Source organism: Akebia trifoliata, chromosome 8, assembly GCF_017979445.1.
Source record: "Akebia trifoliata isolate Shusen 1 chromosome 8, ASM1797944v1, whole genome shotgun sequence".
Taxonomy (NCBI): Eukaryota; Viridiplantae; Streptophyta; class Magnoliopsida; order Ranunculales; family Lardizabalaceae; genus Akebia; species Akebia trifoliata.
In genome coordinates this window covers 1,886,151-1,907,823 of record NC_141382.1, presented here as the reverse complement: position 1 = coordinate 1,907,823, position 21,673 = coordinate 1,886,151, and the positions used below count along the sequence as shown (strand labels likewise).

Sequence of the window (21,673 nt, the reverse complement as noted above, 5' to 3'; positions counted from 1 at the left end):
GCCAATAATAAATTTTATATATTTAATTTGGGATGTAATAAGTAAAGTTGGGTTGCCAATATCAATTAAAAAAAATATATATTTAACTTGAGGACCACCTCATGAAAAAAAGGATTTCTATTTTATTTATTTTAGTCATTCTTGATGCTCAGAGCAACTCCAACGCAAATAGATGACAATCAGTAATCACCTCATGAAGGGAGTGATTGATAACTTGAACCAAAACTTTTGTAATGTTTGAACGGTGTATATTAATATGTACTTAGGGCGTAATAAATGATTTAAGAAATTAAAGTGTAATAAGGAAAAGTTGGGGTGCCAATACCAGCTCTCAAAGAAAAACGCGGAGGAATTAGTTTCAGACTTCCAAGTTTCAACTCTCTTTTTCTCTGTTTGTTTCTCCTGCAATCACTTTCCCCTCTTGAAGAGATGAGTGTGATCGACATCCTTACGCGCGTAGATTCGATCTGCAAGAAATACGACAAGTACGACGTCGAAAAGCAGAAGGATGTCAACGTATCTGGTGATGATGGGTTTGCTCGTCTCTATGCAGTCGTTGAATCCGACATCGATGCAGCTCTCCAGGTACATTTTGATCTCTCTCTCTCCATCTATATTTCGATTCATCTTCTAGGGTTTTCCCCCTTTTGATTCGATCTAATTGAGACCTTTCAAAGAAATCGGAGGTTGCTTCGGCTGAGAAGAACAGGGCATCTGTTGTCGCCATGAACGCTGAGATCCGTCGAACCAAGGCTCGATTGCTCGAGGAGATCCCTAAGTTGGAGAGATTAGCAAATAAGAAGGTTCCTTCTCTCTAGATTCTTAACCAACCATTGATCACACCTTAATGCTATCTAATTCCTTCGTTAATTAGTTTTTTTTTTTTTCCTCATAATCTGACAAGAAAATTTTAATCTTCTGATGTTTGAATTTAAGAACTGCAATATTGCACGATTCTAAGCAAATAACTCTAATCATATTGTTACTTTAAAAGAGGGAAAATGAGATTGTATGTCTCCAGATTTATGCAAATTACTACAAAAATGGGAAAAATTGCTCGAGAATATTGTGTTTTTTTGCAGTTCAAGTTAACGTTATAAGAACTTATTTTGTTTGATTTATGATAATGTGATTATTGCCATCTTTCCTAAAATTTACTATTGTGTAAAAAAATTAGGCCCTTTTTTTTTTTGAAAAAGTATAATATATTGATAAAGGGGGGAACAGGAAACAAAGAGGCCGAGAGAGCCTCACAAAGAATAACAAAGAAAAGAAAAACACAACATTAGTGATTACATAACAAGTTCCATCTACAAACAAAATCATCAAAAGTAATCCCCGCGAATTCTATGTTCTGCTTGGACCAAAAGTATAGAAGGCCCAAGATCTCTAAAAAGCCTGACTGAGAGCCACTAGACTTGCTGTTGAACACCCTATTATTTCTCTCGTTCCAAACCCCCCAAGCTATAGTCGCTGGAAGTAAAGCCCATAGGAATCGTTTTCTGGTGTGGAAAGTATTGCTAGTCCACCCTACTAACAACAAGGAAAACTTACGGGGAAAAACCCAATTAATTCGGAAAAGTTTAAGGAAAGTTGACCAAATAGTGTAAGAAAATGGGCAATGAATTAAAATATGATCAACTGATTCCCCTTCCCTCATACATAAGGGACAATAATTGGGAGTGATCCAACCTCGAACAATCAGATTATCTAACGTGAGAATCCTGCCAAGAGAGGCCAACCAAACGAAGAAGGAGATTTTAGAGGGGACTAACCTGGACCAAATGATAGGCTCCGAAAGAGATTGCTCAGCTAGAGGAGTAAGCCACTTATATAAAAAAATTAGGCCCTTTTTCTTCTTCTATTTTTGCCTTAACCTAAAAATTGTGGTTGGTTGTACAAATCTGTTCCTCCATAAATTCTGTCTAAAGTTATAGCTTTTGTTATTTCAAGTGTGATTAGGAACCTATTGTATCAAGACAAAAGGAATCTCTTGAAACTAATATCTCCTTCAGTAGTAATATTATTAAAAATGTTTTGGTGTTATATGCGGTGTATTCCACTGTTAACTTTGTTGGATCTGATTCACCTTTATGGTATGCGATTAGACATAAATCGAGTTACGCTGAACAATAAAAATTAGTATAATTTTGGTGTTTCTATATGGTAGTAATACTAAATAATTGTAGAATTAGAAGTATGAACATTGTGTTGCTTAGAAAATGATTGTGGAGGTTCAGAGTTGAACAAGATAGCTTGTGGAGGTGTGCGATCGTATCCAAATATGGGGTGGAAGGATGTGGATGGGAGAGTATTTTTTTTATAAGCAAAATTTCATTAGATAAGAGAATGCAAGGTTGGTCGAGCTGAGCAACCAAGCGTGACCAAGAACAAAGGATCTAATCGCCCGTAATGCAACACACACCCTCCCAATTAGCTACAAAGTCTTGAAACCTTACACCTCTACGTTTGATGACGACCTTAGACCAAAGAAAAACCAGACCCAAAATAGAGTTAATAAGATCTAGAGTCGACAACTTTCCTTCAAAATTCGCCTGTTACGCTCCAACCAAAGGAAGAGGGTTGCATTCAGAGTTGGAAAAGGAGACAAGGTGCACTTTAGGGAGTCAAAGAAGAACCATATGGGATTTGTTGTTAGCCTTGTTGGGCCTAATGGAAGGAGAGGAATAATAAACTTTTGAAAATAGAGAGCATTCGTGTTAGGATAATACCATATCAATTTTAGATTTTCTATTTTTTTGGTGTAAGGTATTTATAGAATTCAAAGGCGTCTTCTTTGAGGATTTTGTTGGAAGGTGGGATTGGGTTTGTATTATTTCTATGTAGTAGTTTTGGGGGTGTGGATTGTGTTGTGTGTGTGTTTTTCCATATGTACTATTGATTGGTTTCCTCGACCTCCTTTATAATGAAATTTCACTTATCAAAGTAAAAAATAGAGTGTGGATCAGACAATTAAATTATTGCCTTTTTGCTGTTATATTCATTTTGGCGTTGAAGGTTCCATCAAAGGCCACTTTCTTCACTTGTCATAGCCATTTTATAACATTTTAATTGTGGATCTTCTGAAGGCTTTTTTGGTCAATAATTGAAGCCAATGGCGAGTCTGTGGATCACATTGTTATATGTTGTTGGCTGGCTAGGGCTATTGGTCCAATGTTTTTCATCAAACAATTCTTCTACTGCAAACTTCAAAGTTGGACTCTTTTAACATTTAGATTGCGAAAGATGATCTTATTCCATTTGCAATCTATTTGGACATATGGAAGGAGATGACTAGGAGGATGTTTTGGTAGCAAGGAGTGAGTAGAGGGAGGTTATCTCAAGTGTATTGGGGTTTTCATTCTATTGGTATAGGTTGTTTCAACAATTTAAGGGTTTATTTATTTTCAGTTTTTTGAAGATTTCATCTTTAGGTCAAGATTCATTCATCACCGTAAAATGTAGTGGTGTTTAACTTTTTCTTTTTTCCCGTGTTAGGTTTTTCTACCATTCTTGGATTCTCAACCTCCTTCCGATCTACTGTTTATGCCATTTTGATGAATTTTTTTTTTTCATAAAAAAAAAAAAAAAAAACCTAGGTCAAAGGGATGTCAAGAGAAGAACTTGCAGCCCGTAGTGACTTGGTTCTGGGATTGTCGGAGAGGATTCAAGCAATACCAGATGGGACTTCAACTGGAACAAAACGAACTGGAGGTTGGGCGGCTTCAGGCTCTCACCAGGAAATTAAATTTGACTCGACATCAGGTGATTTATCCAACTTAGCAAGGTGCCATTTGCATCTTCCACATTCTAATTTTGGGTATTTTTATAATTCTCAGGACTAAGGAGTATCACCCTATTATCAATTGCAAATTTAAGGTTGTGGGTTCAAGTCCAACTTGCCCACTCAAAAAGTCTTTAATCACTTAATTATATATTTATCTATCTTTTTTCGACAATTTATTCCAGATGGAAGATTCGATAGTGAATTCTTTCAGCAAACAGAAGAGTCAAGTCAGTTTAGGCAAGAGCATGAAATGCGAAAAATGAGACAGGCAAGTAACATGTCATGGTTCTTTTGTTTTATTGATATAAAGTCTTAAGTGGACAGCAAAAGATCCTCAATTTGATTATTTTACTATTCGATGTTGTTGGCTGCAAATTGCACAATCTGATTTCGACATTCACGCAGGATCAAGGTCTGTCTGTTATATCAGAAGGGTTGGATACATTGAAAAATATGGCTCATGACATGAACGAGGTTGGTTCTTTTGCATGTTATTCTATACTCACAATCAAGGGGGTAAACATAGGGGGTTAATAATTTTTGTAATAAGCGCAGGAAATGGACAAGCAAGTGAATTTGACTGATGAGATTGATTCCAAGGTGAGAAAATATGTCATTTTCTTTTAGTTTTTTATATTCTTTTTCAACTACATTAGTGAAGAACACACAGTGGAAAAGTACTTTTGTCACCTAGCGGCCTTTTGATTTCATTACAGGTGGACAGGGCGACCTCCGACCTTAAGAATACCAATGTCAGACTTAAGAAAACTGTTACCCAGGTAATTGAGTTGTGACTAATTTTTAATTTAGATTGTCGATATATATTTGTGCCAAGTTCAGTCGGAATCCGTAGTTTCTTTCTTTCACCTGGCACTATCATAAATTTCTAATAAATGTTGTATATTTGTCCATTTCAGCTGAGGTCCAGTCGGAACTTTTGTATTGATATTATTCTGTTGTGTGTAATTCTGGGAATCGCTGCCTATTTATATAAGTAAGTTTCTTATCTCTCTCAGTTCTATCTTAACATTCATGCCTTAAAATACTTATATTTTTATTATTTTCTTGTCGGTTTCTTTAACTTTATATTATGTTCTGGCTAAATGGTCTTTTCTCACCACCCTCCTTTATATGCATTTATTTGAATGCGTTTTAGCTAATAATAGACAAATATAGGATCTATGTGATGAGGAAAACTTTAGTTTGTTGTAGTTATGCATTCTTTGACCAAGGGTCCGTGGATCAGTACACTGTCGGGTATGATATATTACTTATCACTTGACCAATGTGATCTTTCCCTAAAAGACACTGTAGTTACTGGTAAACCTGTTTTCCCCCCACAATACCTGCATATCTGAATTCAGTTTCTCTCACCAGTATAATTCTATTACATATATGGTAAATTAGGATTTAATTCTTTTTTTTTTTCTCTCCATTTCTCTACCTGTGAAAGAAACATTACTGGCGAGGTTTCAATTAACTAAAATAATGGGAATAATAGACTTAGATATTTGTCCATCGTTTGCTATTATAACTTTTATTATCTCTGTGATAATGGTGTACCTCATTTCCAAGATATTAATCATTATCAAAGCTTGATCCCACAAATTTGAGGTCCGCTGAACGGATCTTTTTCCTCCACTCAATTCTGTCTAAAGATGTCTTCTATTCATTCTTGTATGTTCATATCCGTTCTCACCACCTCAATTCACGTTCTTTTTGGTCTTCCTCACACTCTTTTAGATCCTTCAATTTGCACACTCCTTGTAATTGGTTATATTCTACTTTTGTTGCACGTGAATAAACCATCTCAATCGACTTCCCTTAGTATCACCTACTGGGACTGCATTTTTCTAAATTGTTTACTTATTTTATTTCCATTGTTTTAACACTCATCCATCTCAGTCACATAGCACTCCAAAGGCACATCTCCTCTTTAACCATCTAGTTCTAATTCCGGGGACAAATATCCTCCTCAGCCTCTCCATCCTTGTGGATAATGTAACTAAGGTAAGGAAAATGGTTGCTTCAAGCTGGGGCCTTCAAAGGCATCTGCTTTCTTCAACCATTAATAGAACAAGTTTTGTTAGAAATGAAGAATAATCCACACATGGTCTTTAATAATGAAGTGCAATTTTAACATATCTAGTTATGGTTGGACACCTAAGACACCACTTTATTTTATATTTGATTATCCATAAAGTGAGGATGTGCCCATTAGAAATGTCATTAGGTCGTTAAAGGGAGGTGCACTTGTAGGATACTATGCTTGATCGTTAAAAGAAGTGGGAAATTTTACAAGACAGCAAATAGGACTGTCTGTTCTTATGGAGCTGGATGTTGCGTCAAAAAACATGTTCATAGAATGAATCTAGCAATGATAGGGATGCTGAGTGGTAAGACTAAGAAGAAGAAGACATGTTTAAAAGAAGTTAGGAAAGTATGCAGGTGTTAATACCATAGACTTGGGTTCAAATTCCATCTCATCTACTGACCACTGACATGCTTGCCTATGAAAAAAGGGATTAGAAAAGACAGTCTTATATGATAATATTCGAGGAATCTAGGAACAATCTCAGTAGGAGATAAAATGATGGAAAATTGATTGCGATGGGTGGGCATGTACAACTAAGACTTGTGATGTCATAGTTGGCAATGAGTGCTTTGATGCAAGTTGAAGGCCTTTTAAGAAAGCAAGAAGGCCTAAAAATTAGATGGATTGAGATGGTAAAAAAACATCTGAATTCATATTCCTTGATAGAAAATGAGAAGATAGTGATCTACATTTAGTTGATTCTCGATGCTTACCCCAATATTTGGGATTAGATGATGACGATGCTGAGATGAAGAAATGGTTAAACCCCAAAAATGAATTAATGGATACTCGCTTTAGGCTTTACAACGTGTCAATCAAGCACAGAGTGCTTCCAAAATTTTAAAATATTGAGATATTTTCACATACTTGCTTTTGTTCATGATTCTGCTTTTTCTTCTCTTATATATGTTTACTTTTATGCTGAGATACTAATCCCAAAACTGGCTTTCATTACCTGCTTATGCTGAGCGTCTTTTCTGCTCCTCATTTACGCTTGAAGATTTTATTCTGAGTATGCTCGCTGTCTTTGATTTATTGCAGTGTATTGAAGAAATAAAATGGTCCGACAAAGCTACTTTTACTTGTTTCATCTAGATCTTGCCTGGTATTGTTTTCTACTTTCTGAAGGCTTTTTTATGTGTGCTCTTTAAACCTTTCTTCCTCTTTTTTTTTTTTTCCAATGTTCTTGCTTGTACTTAGATTACGGGTTTTGTTTCTCGGATTGGGGTTTGAGCGTGTTTCTGGCATGTCTATATTGATAACGCATCATGCTCCCTTATCTTATATGATAACTTATAAAGAACTTTAGGAGTTTGGGTTGTAAAGAGACCAGTTCATGGTTAACCAATTGTTTTGCATATATTTTTTGGTCATTTGAACAGATACCCCTCCTCCCCCACCCGACCCCACAAAAAAAAAAAAACCCACCCCAACCCAACCCACAACCTACACACACACACAACAACAAAAAATTGTGTTTAGGTAAGACACTTGTGTTTCAAACTGATCATGACTTCCCCCCTTGACCTTAATCTTCTCTAACTAACGAAATTAATTAAAATACTCCTACCTTCAACAATTTCTTGTACCCGACCATTCAACATCAAATATTTTATTTATTTTAACTTGCAAAAAATTTCTTCAATCTTTATTTTAGAGTCGTGATTTTCTGATGCCCTCTTTGACACCTTGTTAGCAATTCAGAATATGGCAAAAATTTGATTAGTGAAAAGTTTGAGGAGTAGTCGATTTTGGATGGTGATGATGAAATTGGTGATGTTAATGGTGAAGATGATGATATAGTGGTGATGGTGATAATGAGGGCATTGAGATTATTTTTCCATTCGTTGATAAAAGAAGACCAAAGTCAAGGGACAAATTATTAATTTGAAAAATTAAGGTGTAATCTCAAATAAACGTAGAGGGTTATGTCATTATTTTTTTAAAGGTAAAAGGGACATTTGTCACGTGAAAAGGTGGATTGAAGCATGGTTGCTTCAAAGTCGACTTGTGTTATAATTCACAACTTACAAGTTTACACTTTGCACTGTACAACAAGTTACAATAGCAAGTTTTTTCAACCAAGTAGTAAAATTCGTTAAAAAATGCATTTTCTTCTTTTTTAACTTAAAATACGAGAATTATTTATGATAGTCCAATAATCTGGAGAATTATATTTTCATTGAAAAAAAACAAAAAATTTGTGAAATTTTCAAGAATTAAATGAGAGATTGTTAACAAGGCTTTGACATATGCCCCCATATGCTACTTGGCATGGTATGGGTTAAACCACGGATATGTTTTCTTTAGATACACAACTTCACATCCCCAAAAATATATGCAGTTGAGCATCCCAAGGAAAAAAGATTTATGGTTATAGCACATGTTATGTGGGGGTGTATGTCATAGGGGGGGCGTCAGAAAATCATTATTCTTTAGGGTCGTGATAACCTAACTCATGCACGTGGCATACTCAAATCAACTCCCTTGATGTGGGGTGTGCCATAACCAAAGATTTCCTTTTATTGGGATACATAACTGCACAAATTTATGAGGATGTGTATATCCCAAGGCGTAATTGTGGTTTTGGCACATCTCATGTCAGGGGAGTTGATTGAGTATGCCACGTGGGTGAGTCATATTATCACTACTTTATTCTTTATTCTATCTACTTCAATGTTCAAACCTCAAAAAAAGACAATGGTATTTTGGATAGAAAAATTAAGGATTTTATACAAGGAATTAAAAGGCGAAATTAATTGGAAAAAAAAAAAAGAAGATGAATCCTAGATGAGATTCAATAGATATAAAATAATTTACAGTTGAGGTAGAGCAGTTTGAAGATGACTGATTTTGTTAGTTATAAGTTAAAGATGAGGGAATTTAGGTCATTTTCTCATTAGTATATAAGAGAATACTGAGGTCAAGAAGCAGTACATCACTGTGAAAACAGAAGGCTATCTCTAATATTGGCTAAATCACAATTGGTTACAAACAATAACCAATAACCAATAACCAATTGTGAGAACATGACATAACTTCTCTCTCCTTTTGTGGGGATTGCATCACTCCTTTGCTCCATTGTAATCTTTGGTTTGATGAAGTAAGAGAGCAGTTATAAATGGTTTTATTGGGGAGTTGTTAGTAGTAGTTGGGTTTGTAGCTTTTAGTTGATTACATTTGTAGTTATTTCTCTTCTTCTAAAACTCCTAATTGTAGTTATTATGGCACCAGTCCACTATCCATCCACAAAGAAAGTGAGTGAAAGAGGACCACAATATCTTTGATAAAATGCCAAACCCCAACATTTTTTGGTCAACAAAGATGGCTCCATGCGATCTCCCTAATATTTCTTCGTGCTATCATCATCGTCATCACTTAACTCTTATCAAAAAATTTGGGTCCGTTATTTAATTCCATTTAAACTCAATCCTTTGGTTTTTTTTTTTTTTAATTGTTTTAGAGCCACTCCACTTGTACATTCTCAATCTCCATCTCTATTATTACTCATGTATTACAAATGGGGGAAATTATAATTAAAAAAAAACTAATTAAATATTTATTTATAAAAAAAAAAAAAAAAACTTACTTTTGGAAAATTACAAAAACGAACGAAATCATTATTTGAAGTGACGCAATGTATTTTTAAAAATTTCCCGCCACTTGAAGTGGTGCAATGCATCTTTTTAAAAAAAAATCCCGCCTCTTAAAGTGATGCAATTTTTTGTTTAATTTCTGCGACTTAATAAAATGGCATACATTTCTTACGAGAGAAGAGAGAACAAACCTTACTTTATGAATCCTGCTACCATGACTCATATAATAAGATTTTAAATCTTAAAAAAAGGTCATTGAGCCCACATGGATGATCAAATTAGCAAATCCAACAACACAGAATTCTAGTTTTCATGAAAAAAACTCAGATTCAAAAGAAACAATTAAAAAACAAAAAGCTTTTTGAGCGTGATCATGATCGTAGGTGTTGAAACTTTGAAATTGGATGGCTACTGAACCCTCAAAACTTTTTTTAACAAAAAAAAAAAAAAAAAAAGCGATGAAAATTAACTTGTTTTTCGATTTTTTTTTTTTTTTTTAAGTTCTTAGAATTTCTCCCTTCATAATCCTTCAACATCAGATCATGTTTTTAGATACCACAATTGACGAGGTTAGAATCAACTCCTAAGTAGGCAAAATAATAAATTAACGACATAGATTTGAATTTTATAATATGATCCCCACTTCAAGATTTGCTGGGTAACAAACTTGATAAAGTGAGGTTTTGTGGGCAACAAACTTCATAAAGTAAAGTTCCTTGAGTTGGCTAAACTCCAAGTGATTTTTTATAATAAAAAAGCAACAGTTGGTACCAAGCAAACCCTGGTATACTACCCAAACTTGGTCCATGCAGGACCCAATTTTATTGACCCACCCCTAACGAGATTAAATTTTCCATCAAATATCAGTCTCTTACATTCACATCAGATAGTTTGGGGGGGGGGGGGGGGGGGGGGGTGGAAACAAATGGTAGAATTCATATTTTCTAGTAATTCATTTTCCCATAACTAGTTTTCCTTGAAAACAAATTCTCCACAGTTGTACAGACTTCAAGGCCCAAGTCAATAAACAAACCATGTGGGGACGCCGCTGGAACCTTGTTAGCAATCTCCCCTTTAATTTTTGAAAAATTCATTTTTTTTTTCAATTAAAGTATTATTCTCCATATTATTGAACTATTTTGAATAATTCACAGATTTTAAGTTAAAAAAGAATAAAACTACTTTCACGAATTTTTATAAAACTCGATAAGAAAAAAATGTTACCATAACTTATTGTATGTTGCAAAGTGTAAATTTGTAAGTTGATTTGTGTAACATAAGTCGATTTTCAATCTCTAATTCGGTTATGCCTAATAAAAGTTTAACGAAAGCCAAGTTCGAGTGATTGTTTGCTCATAGACCATCATCATTTTGACATGTGGCGCTAATGACATAAACAAAAAGAATTTTTCTCTCTCCTGCCTATGGTAAAAAACCAAAATTTCCTAATAAGATTATTTTGTCACATTCAAAAATATGTTCTAATACAAAAGTGTTGTAGAGGATGAAATTCTATAAATTTAAAAAAAAAAAAAAAGTTATTTTTCACCGTTGTATTTTAATTTTAAATTTGAGTGCTCAATAACTGACCATTTTCAACACCGTTGCTCAAGTTCAAAACTTTTTATTTATTTATTTTTTTATCATGAAGTTTTTTATGAAATCTAGAAAGTTGTGGTATTCGATTGCTACTATGATAATCCATGTGGATCCCACAATATTTTTTAAGATTTGATATCTAAAAATAAAGATTTCTTGGCAGTGGATGTGTGGGTAGGAGAGAGACCTGGACCGTTGACACACCTAATTCTTAGCTTTTATTACTAAGTGGTGACCTTAGCTATTTGGTTCATGGGTTCGCATGCTTCAAATTTGCTGTGATTCCTTAGGTTAGTTTGCTAGTTTTGTTTTCTTAAATAGCTATATATAATTCAAGCATGTAAGCAAAATTTGGATCTGAAAGTTATCATCTGATTAAGTTTAACTGTATTAATCAAACTATAATTATCAAATATTCATATTTAAAAAAAAAAACATGCAAAAAATAAATTAATTAAATGTTCATTATAATACCACCCTACTTGCTTACTAACATAATAATAATAATAATAATAATAATAATAATAATAGTAACATACATCTATGGGTTTGGTAAATATTTGAGATAAAACATTTATTTTCAAAATAATGAGATACAATTTGATCTCACCTTTTTCTTAATGCGCTCATCTTCAACTCTCTAGCCTAAAACCACCCATTATTTTTCTCCCAAAAGCCCGTCATTGTCGAACTTTTCGACCACTAGGATAGATTTTTCTGAGACCTCAAATTTCAATTTTTTGCACACACCAAAGACAAAAACTTTAATTTTTTTCTACTAACAAATCAAATCAACTTCAACTTCCCCCAAAAATCTTATATTCATTGAGATTTGAAGGTTAAGAAAGAGAATCTTATGATTTAGGAAATTTGTTTTTGGGGGAGAAAAATCAAAGGGTTATAGCAGGAGGTTGAAAACTAGAGTACTTGAGTAATTTTCTCTTGTGTTTCTCTCTTTCAAAAAAATAAAAATAAAAAAAGGTCAAAGGGCTATGTCACCATTTTGAAAATACAACGAATTTCAAATATTCAGCACCACCTGGAGCAGAGGGGCATGTCAAAAAAGAGAAAAATTACTGAAAGGACCCTGACAGAGGGACTTCTTTCTTAATAGTCTATTTAATAAATTTTTCTCTTTCTAAACAGTCCTTGGACCTCATCTCCCACATTTCTCATGATTGAATGTCCTAACCGTTTAAACTCATCGTTTTCATCAAAAAAATTGATTTTTGGCATCTCCATCGAGTATCGGAGATTCAATTCCATCATAAATGATTTAAGAAGGACGAAGAAGGTCATTTTCAAGGGTTTTTCAAATATTTTTAAGATGTATGTAAAAAACTAGGATTTTTTCTTAGTTTTTGAATGAAAATCGATCAGGAATAATTCTTTTGGCTTGAAATCATCTAAACAAAACGTTATCTCAAGTTTTTAGTCAATTTATCCATGCATTTTAGTCAGAAAAAACTCAAAATTTGATAATGGGTGGATTTATCATTGTTGATTTCACCACTTTTTATAGTAAATAAAAATGGTGAACTTTACAGTAAATGATGGTGAGTTTGACAGTAAAAATTGTGAACTCGATACCAAATAAATGAGTGTCGAGTTCTATAGTAAAAATTGTGAACTCAAAAGTAACAAGGGATCATTAAGAAAGAAAAAGTTTACTAAAAGTCCTATCAAACTACCGCACAAAACTTAAGGAATATTTAGAAAAAAAAATCCTTCCGTTGAGGGTTCTTAAAGTAATTTTTCCCAAAAAATAAAAAAGGAATATGAATCTATTTTTGTCCCCAAAAGAATCATAATAACCTACATCTAAATTATTAAAAGAGAAGTCAAAACATATAATAGTGATAAAAGTGAAAAAAAAAAAAAAAAAGGATTTATTAACAATGATCTAACCTAACTACATCTAAAGCGCATAATTGTCTCAAAACCTTCAGGTCTTCTGACGTTCTTTCTATTTTTTTTTTTTTTTTTGAAAAGTCAGCAGGGTTAAGGTAGACTCAGACGAGCATAACAAGGGGTTGAACCTAAGACATTGGGACAAACTCCACGAGGTCTTACCACTGAGCTAAGTAGTCCTTCTTGAAGATTGAAGATTGTGACTTTTTGGGCAAAAAAAAACTACATTTTGTTACAGTCTTCTAGTGTAGACCTGAGGTCAAGGGGTGTATGTCATCAGTTTGAAAACACATGCCGACACCCGTGTACCACCATTTGATGGATCTAGTGGAATATATCTACCCTGTCTGATCATGTTATTTCCATTCGTATTTTTGTTAACTGACTCTTTGAAATAATTTTATTTCAACGGTCTATATTTTCAAACATAACAACAATTTGATTTAATGGGTTTTATTTTGAAATTGTGTGATCTTTTTTTTATTTTTTATTTTATATCAGTAGAATGGTTATGAGGGAATCATTGACAATGTTTAATTAAAGGTTGCTCTCTGAGACTTGAGGCCAGGCGAATGGCTTCTAAGATTACCTTCATCTCATCCCACCACAACACAGATTTCGCTCTTGAACATTGGGCCCAAGCTGCTATAATTACACTCTTTTCATCCCTTGAAATGGCTCCTTGGCCTCCCAATTTCCCCCTAAACAGCCCAATGTGTGTGTGTGTGCGCGCGCGTGCCAGGCTTCTTCTAACTAGTATCATGACCTCAAGTAATATTGAATTTTGGGGAAAAACGATATAAAATGACAAACTTGTTAACATTGGAGAGAGAATAATGGATCACAAACATGAAGTGATAACATTGAGATTTTAGTCAAGTATTTGTTTGGTATTTATGAGGGTGAGTTATAGCTGGGGTGTTTTTCCAAATTACAATTGGATTAATGCTTGTGCATTGCTGGTCTTGTAAAGGAATGCAAGGGTCAACAACAACAACAAAAACGGGTCATTTATATCCCTCCACAGCTTCATGTTTAGGTAAATATTAGAGATATTTATGTTTCAAACTAATCGTCTCCAAAGAAATAATTGTACCCAACCATTCAACTTCAAACATTTTATTTATTTAAATTTGCAAAATAATTTCTTCAACCTTTATTCTATCTACCTTAACGTTCAAACCTCAAGAAAATATATGATTTTCGAAGTGAAAGAATATGGTTTTTTGGATAGAAAAATTAAGGACTTCTACACGGAGATAAAGGCTAAATTGAAAAAGATGGATCCTAGATGAGATTCAATAAAAGAGAATGCTGAGGTCAAGGATCAGTTCATTCTGATGATTTACGACGAACATAGTACATTTTTAAAGATTCAGACATAATTTTCAATATTTTCCAATGATTTGCGATGGCAGATGACGAAAGAACAACGACATACTCATGAAGATTTGTCCAGTTGTTACTTTTGATTCAAAAGCGATAAACAAAATCAAGGACTTCTAACTAAAGATTGAAGATGATGGCATTTTAGGTATATCATCTTTAGTATCTAAAGAAAATTGAGATAAGTGGAGCAAGTCATAGTTTGAAAACATAATGGACATTCTCAAATACTCACTAAAACATGGAGGTATATGTCTAAATTACCCTTTTGTTATAAATGGTTTTGCTGGGGGAGTTGTTAGTAGTAGTTGGGTTTGTAGTTTTTAGTTGATTACATTTGTAGTTGTTTCTCTTCTTCAAAAACTTCTAATTGTAGTGGAGTTATTGCACCACCATTCATCCACAAAGAAATTGAGTGAAAGAGGACCACAACAACACGTTTGACCAAATGCCAACATTTTTAGGTCAACAAAGGTGACCAGCTGTGCCTCTAACCTCCATATGATTGTGTCACTCTTATCATTTCTTCATTTTTCACAACATCATCATCATTTAACTTTTATTCAAAAATTTGAGATTGGTTGAACGAATCTTATTTCATTTAAAGTTATTTTCACATTCATTTGGGTCTTTTTTAAATTGGTTTAGAGCCTCTGACTTGTACATTCTTATCTCCATCTCTATTATTACTCGTGTATTAAAAATCAGACCGAACCAATGATGCAACAAGTTTTTTAATAAAATCGGTTTTATGAGTGAATGATGGATATTTTTCTTAAGAAAAAAATATATTTAATATATTTTATTTTTCTAATAAACATAAATCGATCGAACAAAATTAAATTAGGATCTGACCTTTTATCTTGTAAATTGAAAAAAATTCAATCCAATCATTCATTCCATTTTTAAAACTGAGTTGAAACCTGTTGATGACTCATCAGAAACACGAAGGACGACTTAGAACTCTTAAATTTAAAACTCAAATTTAACCGTGAAAAATCTCTCTTTTTTTATTCCCTTAAGTTCATAAAATTTTACTCTCATGTTTTTGGATTTTTTTTTTTTTTTTTAAGGAAAAAATAAATATTTAATAGACCCCACAATAAGGACTTCTTTCTAAATGCACATTGATGCTTGGGGCGGTATCTCGGCAACCCAATTACCTCAACAAAAGGTCACTTAAATTATCAAGAATGATGAGCCAATTCGATGAGATGAACCATTCAAATCTTGATCCTGACGATTTGAATCATTAATCTCAACGATTTATAGTCACACATCAAGATTGTTGATTTATAATTGTTAATCTCAATAATTGTAAAAGATCAATCTCGACGACTAGATTAGAGATCGATCTCAATGATTTGAATTATCGATCTCAACAATTGAAAGGGGTGAGTCACGGAGGAGGCATTAAGTAATATTCCCCTGAAAAATATAGATAGATAATGGCTCACGGACCGAATTTCAAATGTTAGCTACATCATTACAACCAAGAAGTTAGTGCTGCTACATACACTGCATGACATCATCGCATCTTTTCTCAGATAAAATTTCTCCTGTCATGGACAAAAAGAGAAATATATCTTTGGAGGGAGTTTTTTTTTTTTGGTAAATTTTCAAATAATTATAAAAATTTTCAGTATTTTTAAAGTGTTGTTAATGTTGACAAATTGATAACATTTTGCCAATATTATGTGGTAGTTGTGTCAACACATGTAACACTTTCAGTATTTTTGAAATTTTTGATAATTATTTAGGAATTTATCTTTTTTATTTTTAGTTCTAAATATTTTTTAAATAAAAAAAAGTAAGAAATTTTATTCTGCTCACGTCTCTTTTTTAATAATGATAAACAGACTCTCCCTACACTCTCGTGGCGTGGTTTTCCATAATTGTAAATATTTTTTAAATAAAGTATGATTTTTTTTTTTTGGCTTACAGTGCTCGTAGGATTCGGGGCCGACTAATCACATTAGCCCGCTTGCATTGAGTGCATCCGCAAATTTACGAACTACCCTCATTAGGCTGCACGTGTCGCGTAATGGAGAGCCTGTGATTCTCACAAAAAGTAGTAAATGAAGTGTGGATCACAAATCAATTAGGTAATTATAGTGTCCCAAAAGACCAAACTTTGTACATAATTATTTACTAAATTTTTATGTATTATATTATATGAGGGTCTCTATTGTGCATGGAAAATTGATTTTTCTTGAAAAAATATGTTTTTTTTTTAGATGTATGTCAAGGAGTTAGGTATTAAGTGGGCCAGTTCCAATTGGGACTTAAATTGTAGTCCTAACTTGGCCAATCTAGTGGTTGAGTTGGGCTGGGCCAAATAGCAAATTGTCTTGTATAAGACCGGGTGGGTCAGGCCATCCAATGAACCTAGTTTCACAACCAAAAACCTAATTGGGCTAACCCGACAATACCTGAACGGGCCTCGTACACTACCCATACCCGGTCCATTTAGGACCGGATTTTATTGGCCCACCCCTAGTAAAAATAAAATTTCCATCAAATATCACTCTCTTACAATCAGATATTTTCTGCGGTGGAAACAAATGGTAGAATATAATTGATTTTCCCATAATTAGTTTTTTTGAAAACAAATTCTCCACAATTTTACAGACTACAAGTCCCAACTCACAAGTCATTATTCATAAATAAACCATGTGGGGACATGGCTGGAATTTGTCTCACTTGGTGGAATCTATACGGAGAGTGAGTGAGTGGTTGGGTTGGGTAATAGTGGAAGAAGTCGGCAAGGGAGGCGCACGCGCTATTGAGCACTCTCGAATAAATGTCCTGTACTTCCAGGAGTTAATTACAACACTACTCACAGTTTGTATGGACCCCACGCATACAATGCATATCACGTTTTAACATTTATCACTAAAAGTACTATTTTAATGAACCGAATTTCGGAATCGGATCAGTACCTATAGAGTGATAGAGTCTGCTATGAAACAAACGATCAGATCCGAATCTATCGAGTCGGATCTTCCAACTCAGTTAAGAAGAATTCTATATTAATTAATGAATATATTATAAATTTTAAAATAATTGTTTTTTACTTCCATAAACTAAATTAATATATAGTAGCTGCGGTTCCTGCGTCATATGGTCCATATGTTGTCAAAAACTATGAGACCATGACATAAGTGTGTCATGGATACCTATTTAGCTGATTTACATAAAATCAATTTGTTGATTTTGGATCACAGATCCAATTATTTTGGATTGGTTCTGGTTAGCCACTTTAGAGATCCATAATCCAACGTGTAGTATTGATTTAATTTTTATTGTTTAATTAGAAAAGGCGGGAAAGAAATGAGTAGCGATGTGAATGGATTGGATCCGATAAAAACATACACATTCTGATCCAATAACTTGGGTTCAAAATTCAAGGGATTTGGATTGTGATAAGGTTCTGATCCAGTAATAGTTGGATATGGATGGATAATATTTGAGATACACATTCCTGTATTTTCAAACTAATGACTTACCCTTTCACTGAGTACGAATTTGCTGTTAAAAAATTTCTATACTAAACTGTTAAGGAGTAAATTCCTAAACGAGTCATGCTACATTGCCTGCGTTGGACACTAAGTTCAACACTGAGCCGAATTGGTATTGTCAAACAACTATAGATTTATGTGTTCCAGATACAAGTTAGAAAATCAACAGTTCTCTATACACTACCACGTCAGCTCAATGTTGAACCCAATGTCCAAGGCACGTAGTTAAGCATTTTCCTTTATGAACGGTTAAGAGTTTAGATTTTAAGTACTTGAATACACATGGCAATATCCCATTGGTTCATTAGCTTAGCTTAGCATAGCAATTTCTTAATAGCAAATTTGTACCCCTTTGACTCAAGTCTTGTCTAAGAATCTAATAGAAAATGACCTAAATACCCATATCTTTAACTTTTTTTTATAAAACCCCTTGATTTTTCTTTTTCAGAAAAGGAAAGAAAAAAAAAATCTTTACAGGTTGAAGATTATGGAATGAAGATAAGATTGAATGAGTTAAAAATAATTTACATCTAGTTAAAGAACTTTGAAGATTGATGATTTTTAGTGAGAAAGTAACAGGTTTTCTATTTATTTTTATTTTTTTGACAAGAAGTTGAAGAATGAAAACAAATGCATTCAAGTTGAGGTAATGGGCATGTCTTTGTTTGAAGGTATTTTGGTAAATTTATATAAGAGAATACCAATGTCAGGGATGTATGTCTAAATCACTGTTTTTTTCTTGTAAAATTTATATACAAATTGATAGATAATAAATAATACATTATTTTAAATTTTATTAATAGAGGAATATTGGAGTTGGGGTTAGCACTAGTGTCCACGACGAAGGTCTTGATAAGGTTTGTCCAGGATAAAGTTTAAACGTGGCTGTACGATTTAGTATCCAACTACCATGACATAGTGTTGGTTGCTGTTTCTCGGGTACATTGTAATTATTTAATTGATTATGTCCTTGTCGCTGTCACATTAGCTTCTATGTTGCACACTTGCCCACACACCTCAATGATATTATTGGGTATTATTATATGTGTCTTTAATCGTTATTCCATGATAAGTCAAAATAAGATTCATGTCACCGACTTCAATAATTGAAATAATATATAAATAATAATGAGATTATATAAATCTCGAAGGATTGGCTCAATGATAATTTTGGATCGATAAGTGATTAATGCCCATAAATTGTGTTTGATACCCAGTATGAACATTAATTTTCCTGGATCACCTGTAAAGGCGCACCCTCACTTATCAGATGTCTATGATGTGCAAGTTGCACGTGTCCCGAGACTAATCTTTCGATAAGATCATGGTATATGTTGGGTCACTTGCGAGGACGCACTCTCACTTATGAGATGCATGTGATGTACAAGTGTTGCACCAACCCTAATCTATGGATTGAGTAAAAACGTAGCTTGGGTGCCCAATTATAAAAAATATATATATACATGAAAAATACTGAAGTGACTTGGAATAATTCTCAAAGCAACACTAAGAGTATATTTGAATGATAAAAAAAATTGAAGATATTTTTTCTCGAGATACAAATACCATACACTCAAGTGTTATTTTGAGCCATTATGGCTCTAAAAAATTTGGTGTGAAATGCATATAACAATATTAAAATTTTCTAAAGGAAAGAGACTACCGAACTCTCTTTATTTTAGGGGCTCAAGTGGTCCTCTTCTTCTGTGGCTGAGTGGCTGTTCGATTACTTCACTCCATCTAATAGTTTAAAATAAGAGGAAACAACTATAAATATAATCAAGTAAAATTTACAAGCCCAACTACTTGTCTCACCTAACAAAGCCATCTACAACTGCTTTTTTAGGAGAAGTCCTACCTCATAATAAACCTAAAACCTCCCCCTCACCCCACCCCACCCGACTTTTCTAGTTGATTTAGTTAGACTCACATACCTTCCATGTTTTAATGAATATTTGAGGGGTCTTGTAAAATGCAATAAATACACCTGGAAAACTGAATTTTATATATAAAAAATATTCTTAAAAAATTTATTTTTACCAAAACACCCCTAGATTCCAATTTCCCAAGTGTATTTATTGCTCTTTAACATGTTCCCTTAGGGCACACATTAACAAGACCCATATTTGAGGTACCTCCATGCATTGACCTTGGTTTACTTTGAAAGACTAATAAAAGAATCTAAATTGCCATATCTTCAACCTAGTAAAAACATTGGATTTTTCTTTTGAAGTTGGGTCTTCTTCTTACTCTTTAACATATAGATAATTTATTTTAGCCTAATTGATAATAAAGGCTGTGATTTTAGATAGAATTGAACGGGAGAATATGATTAATTTTGCAATCCCAAATCTTTGGGGAAAGACTTCGATATTTATTGTGAGACTTTATCTTCAAGGAATACAATTCATTGAATGATTGAATTCTCTAAATGTTTTATATGGACTCAAATGAGATTTTTGAAATTAGATTAGTTTTTTAAAAAAGAATGACCAATCTAATCAATTTTTGGTTGAGATAAAGGGATCTCAATTTACTTTGAAAGACTCTTCCATTGCACTTTCGATGAATTCTCACATTTTATGATATTACCACATTCCCTTTAAATTAATTTTTTTTTTAAGCAGACAGTCCATTTCAAAATTTTGGTAGAATCCTCTTCTTTGAATTACACGTGATGTTTCCAAGTAGGTATCCTAAATATTGATGAAAAAGTAGGGGTATAAAATATATACAAAAAACCATGTGTCATGCTACGAAAAGGGTTTTACCGAAATATTGAAGTGGGCTACTGACTTCAAAGTGAAACTCCCTTTAGTATTGTCCAACACTTCTTTTTTTTTTTTCAATAATATCCCTCCTTATTTTGTCTTTTAGTCAAAAAGATAAAAGGCATATTAATCTTTTACACAATAAATACATTTATTATACTATTAATAAATACATTTATTAAGTTGGCATTGATTGCCAAAGTATTTACTACAAAAAATAAAAAATAAATTTAATTCAAAATACTTAAATGCTCATGGCATTTATTAGGGGTGCACATGGTTCAGAACGATTCAGATTTATGGCACAATCGAAATCGAGCCAAATATGATCGGTTCCACAATTTTGGAACCAAATCAACCTTGGTTCAGATTGGTTCTCGATTGTCATACTTATTATTTTCAAGAATAAAATTAAAATAGTTAAAATTTGTAACTAAGCAAAATAAATATTAAACAAAACATCAACATACTTATTATTTCAACATAAACAAATCATCATGCATAATACATTAAAAATAAAAATCATGAAAAAAAATAAAAAATAAAACAAGAAAGCCAACACTTACCTAGTAAGGGATAAGGGATGATTGAATAAGAGAGAATAGATGAAAAAAACTAATAAAGGACTTTGAGTATTGTTTGAATGTTTTTACTTTTTGTCTTTTAAGATTATATATATATATATATATATATATATATATATATATATATATATATATATATATATATATATATATTGGTTCAATTATATTATACTCTTAATCCGGAACCGAACCAAATCAATCAAAATTTTTTTTTTACAATCCGTACCCGAACCAAACCATGTTCAATTTGAACCAATTCAATCCAAAAGGCTTCGGATTGGTTCAATTCTTGAATTTACCCGATCCAGTGTACACCCTAACATTTATTAGGTAAAGAAACATTTATGGTATAAAAGATAAATACACTCTTGTCTTTTTTACTAAAAGATAACTTATATAAACAAATATTTACTGTATAAAAGA

The 21,673-nt window shown here is 33.0% G+C and overlaps 1 protein-coding gene across 2 annotated transcripts; it reads left to right on the top strand.

Annotated features, from left to right (window-relative positions):
* The first annotated feature begins 326 nt into the window (after nt 1-326).
* Nucleotides 327-7,242, top strand: LOC147395366 (syntaxin-71-like). 2 transcript variants are annotated; one of them, XM_086450522.1, is made up of 9 exons: nt 328-585; nt 678-803; nt 3,600-3,765; nt 3,970-4,055; nt 4,193-4,261; nt 4,343-4,387; nt 4,504-4,566; nt 4,705-4,781; nt 6,924-7,242. In XM_086450522.1, the coding sequence occupies exons 1-9, from the start codon at nt 430-432 to the stop codon at nt 6,937-6,939; spliced, it is 804 nt and encodes a 267-aa protein (XP_086306648.1). In that variant the 5' UTR covers nt 328-429; the 3' UTR covers nt 6,940-7,242. The 2 variants fall into 2 exon arrangements, with proteins under 2 accessions (XP_086306649.1, XP_086306648.1); XM_086450523.1 differs by lacking the exon at nt 6,924-7,242 and having other exon boundaries at nt 327-585; nt 4,705-4,785.
* Nucleotides 7,243-21,673: the final 14,431 nt, after the last annotated feature.

What these genes read in the sequence shown, in the direction of transcription:
- LOC147395366 (XM_086450522.1), top strand. Translation starts at nt 430, where the DNA reads ATGAGTGTGATCGACATCCTTACGCGCGTAGATTCGATCTGCAAGAAA. An exon ending in TAAATTTGACTCGACATCAG is followed by an intron (nt 3,766 to 3,969) that starts GTGATTTATCCA and finishes AATTTATTCCAG; the next exon opens with ATGGAAGATTCGATAGTGAA. An exon ending in TTAAGAAAACTGTTACCCAG is followed by an intron (nt 4,567 to 4,704) that starts GTAATTGAGTTG and finishes TGTCCATTTCAG; the next exon opens with CTGAGGTCCAGTCGGAACTT.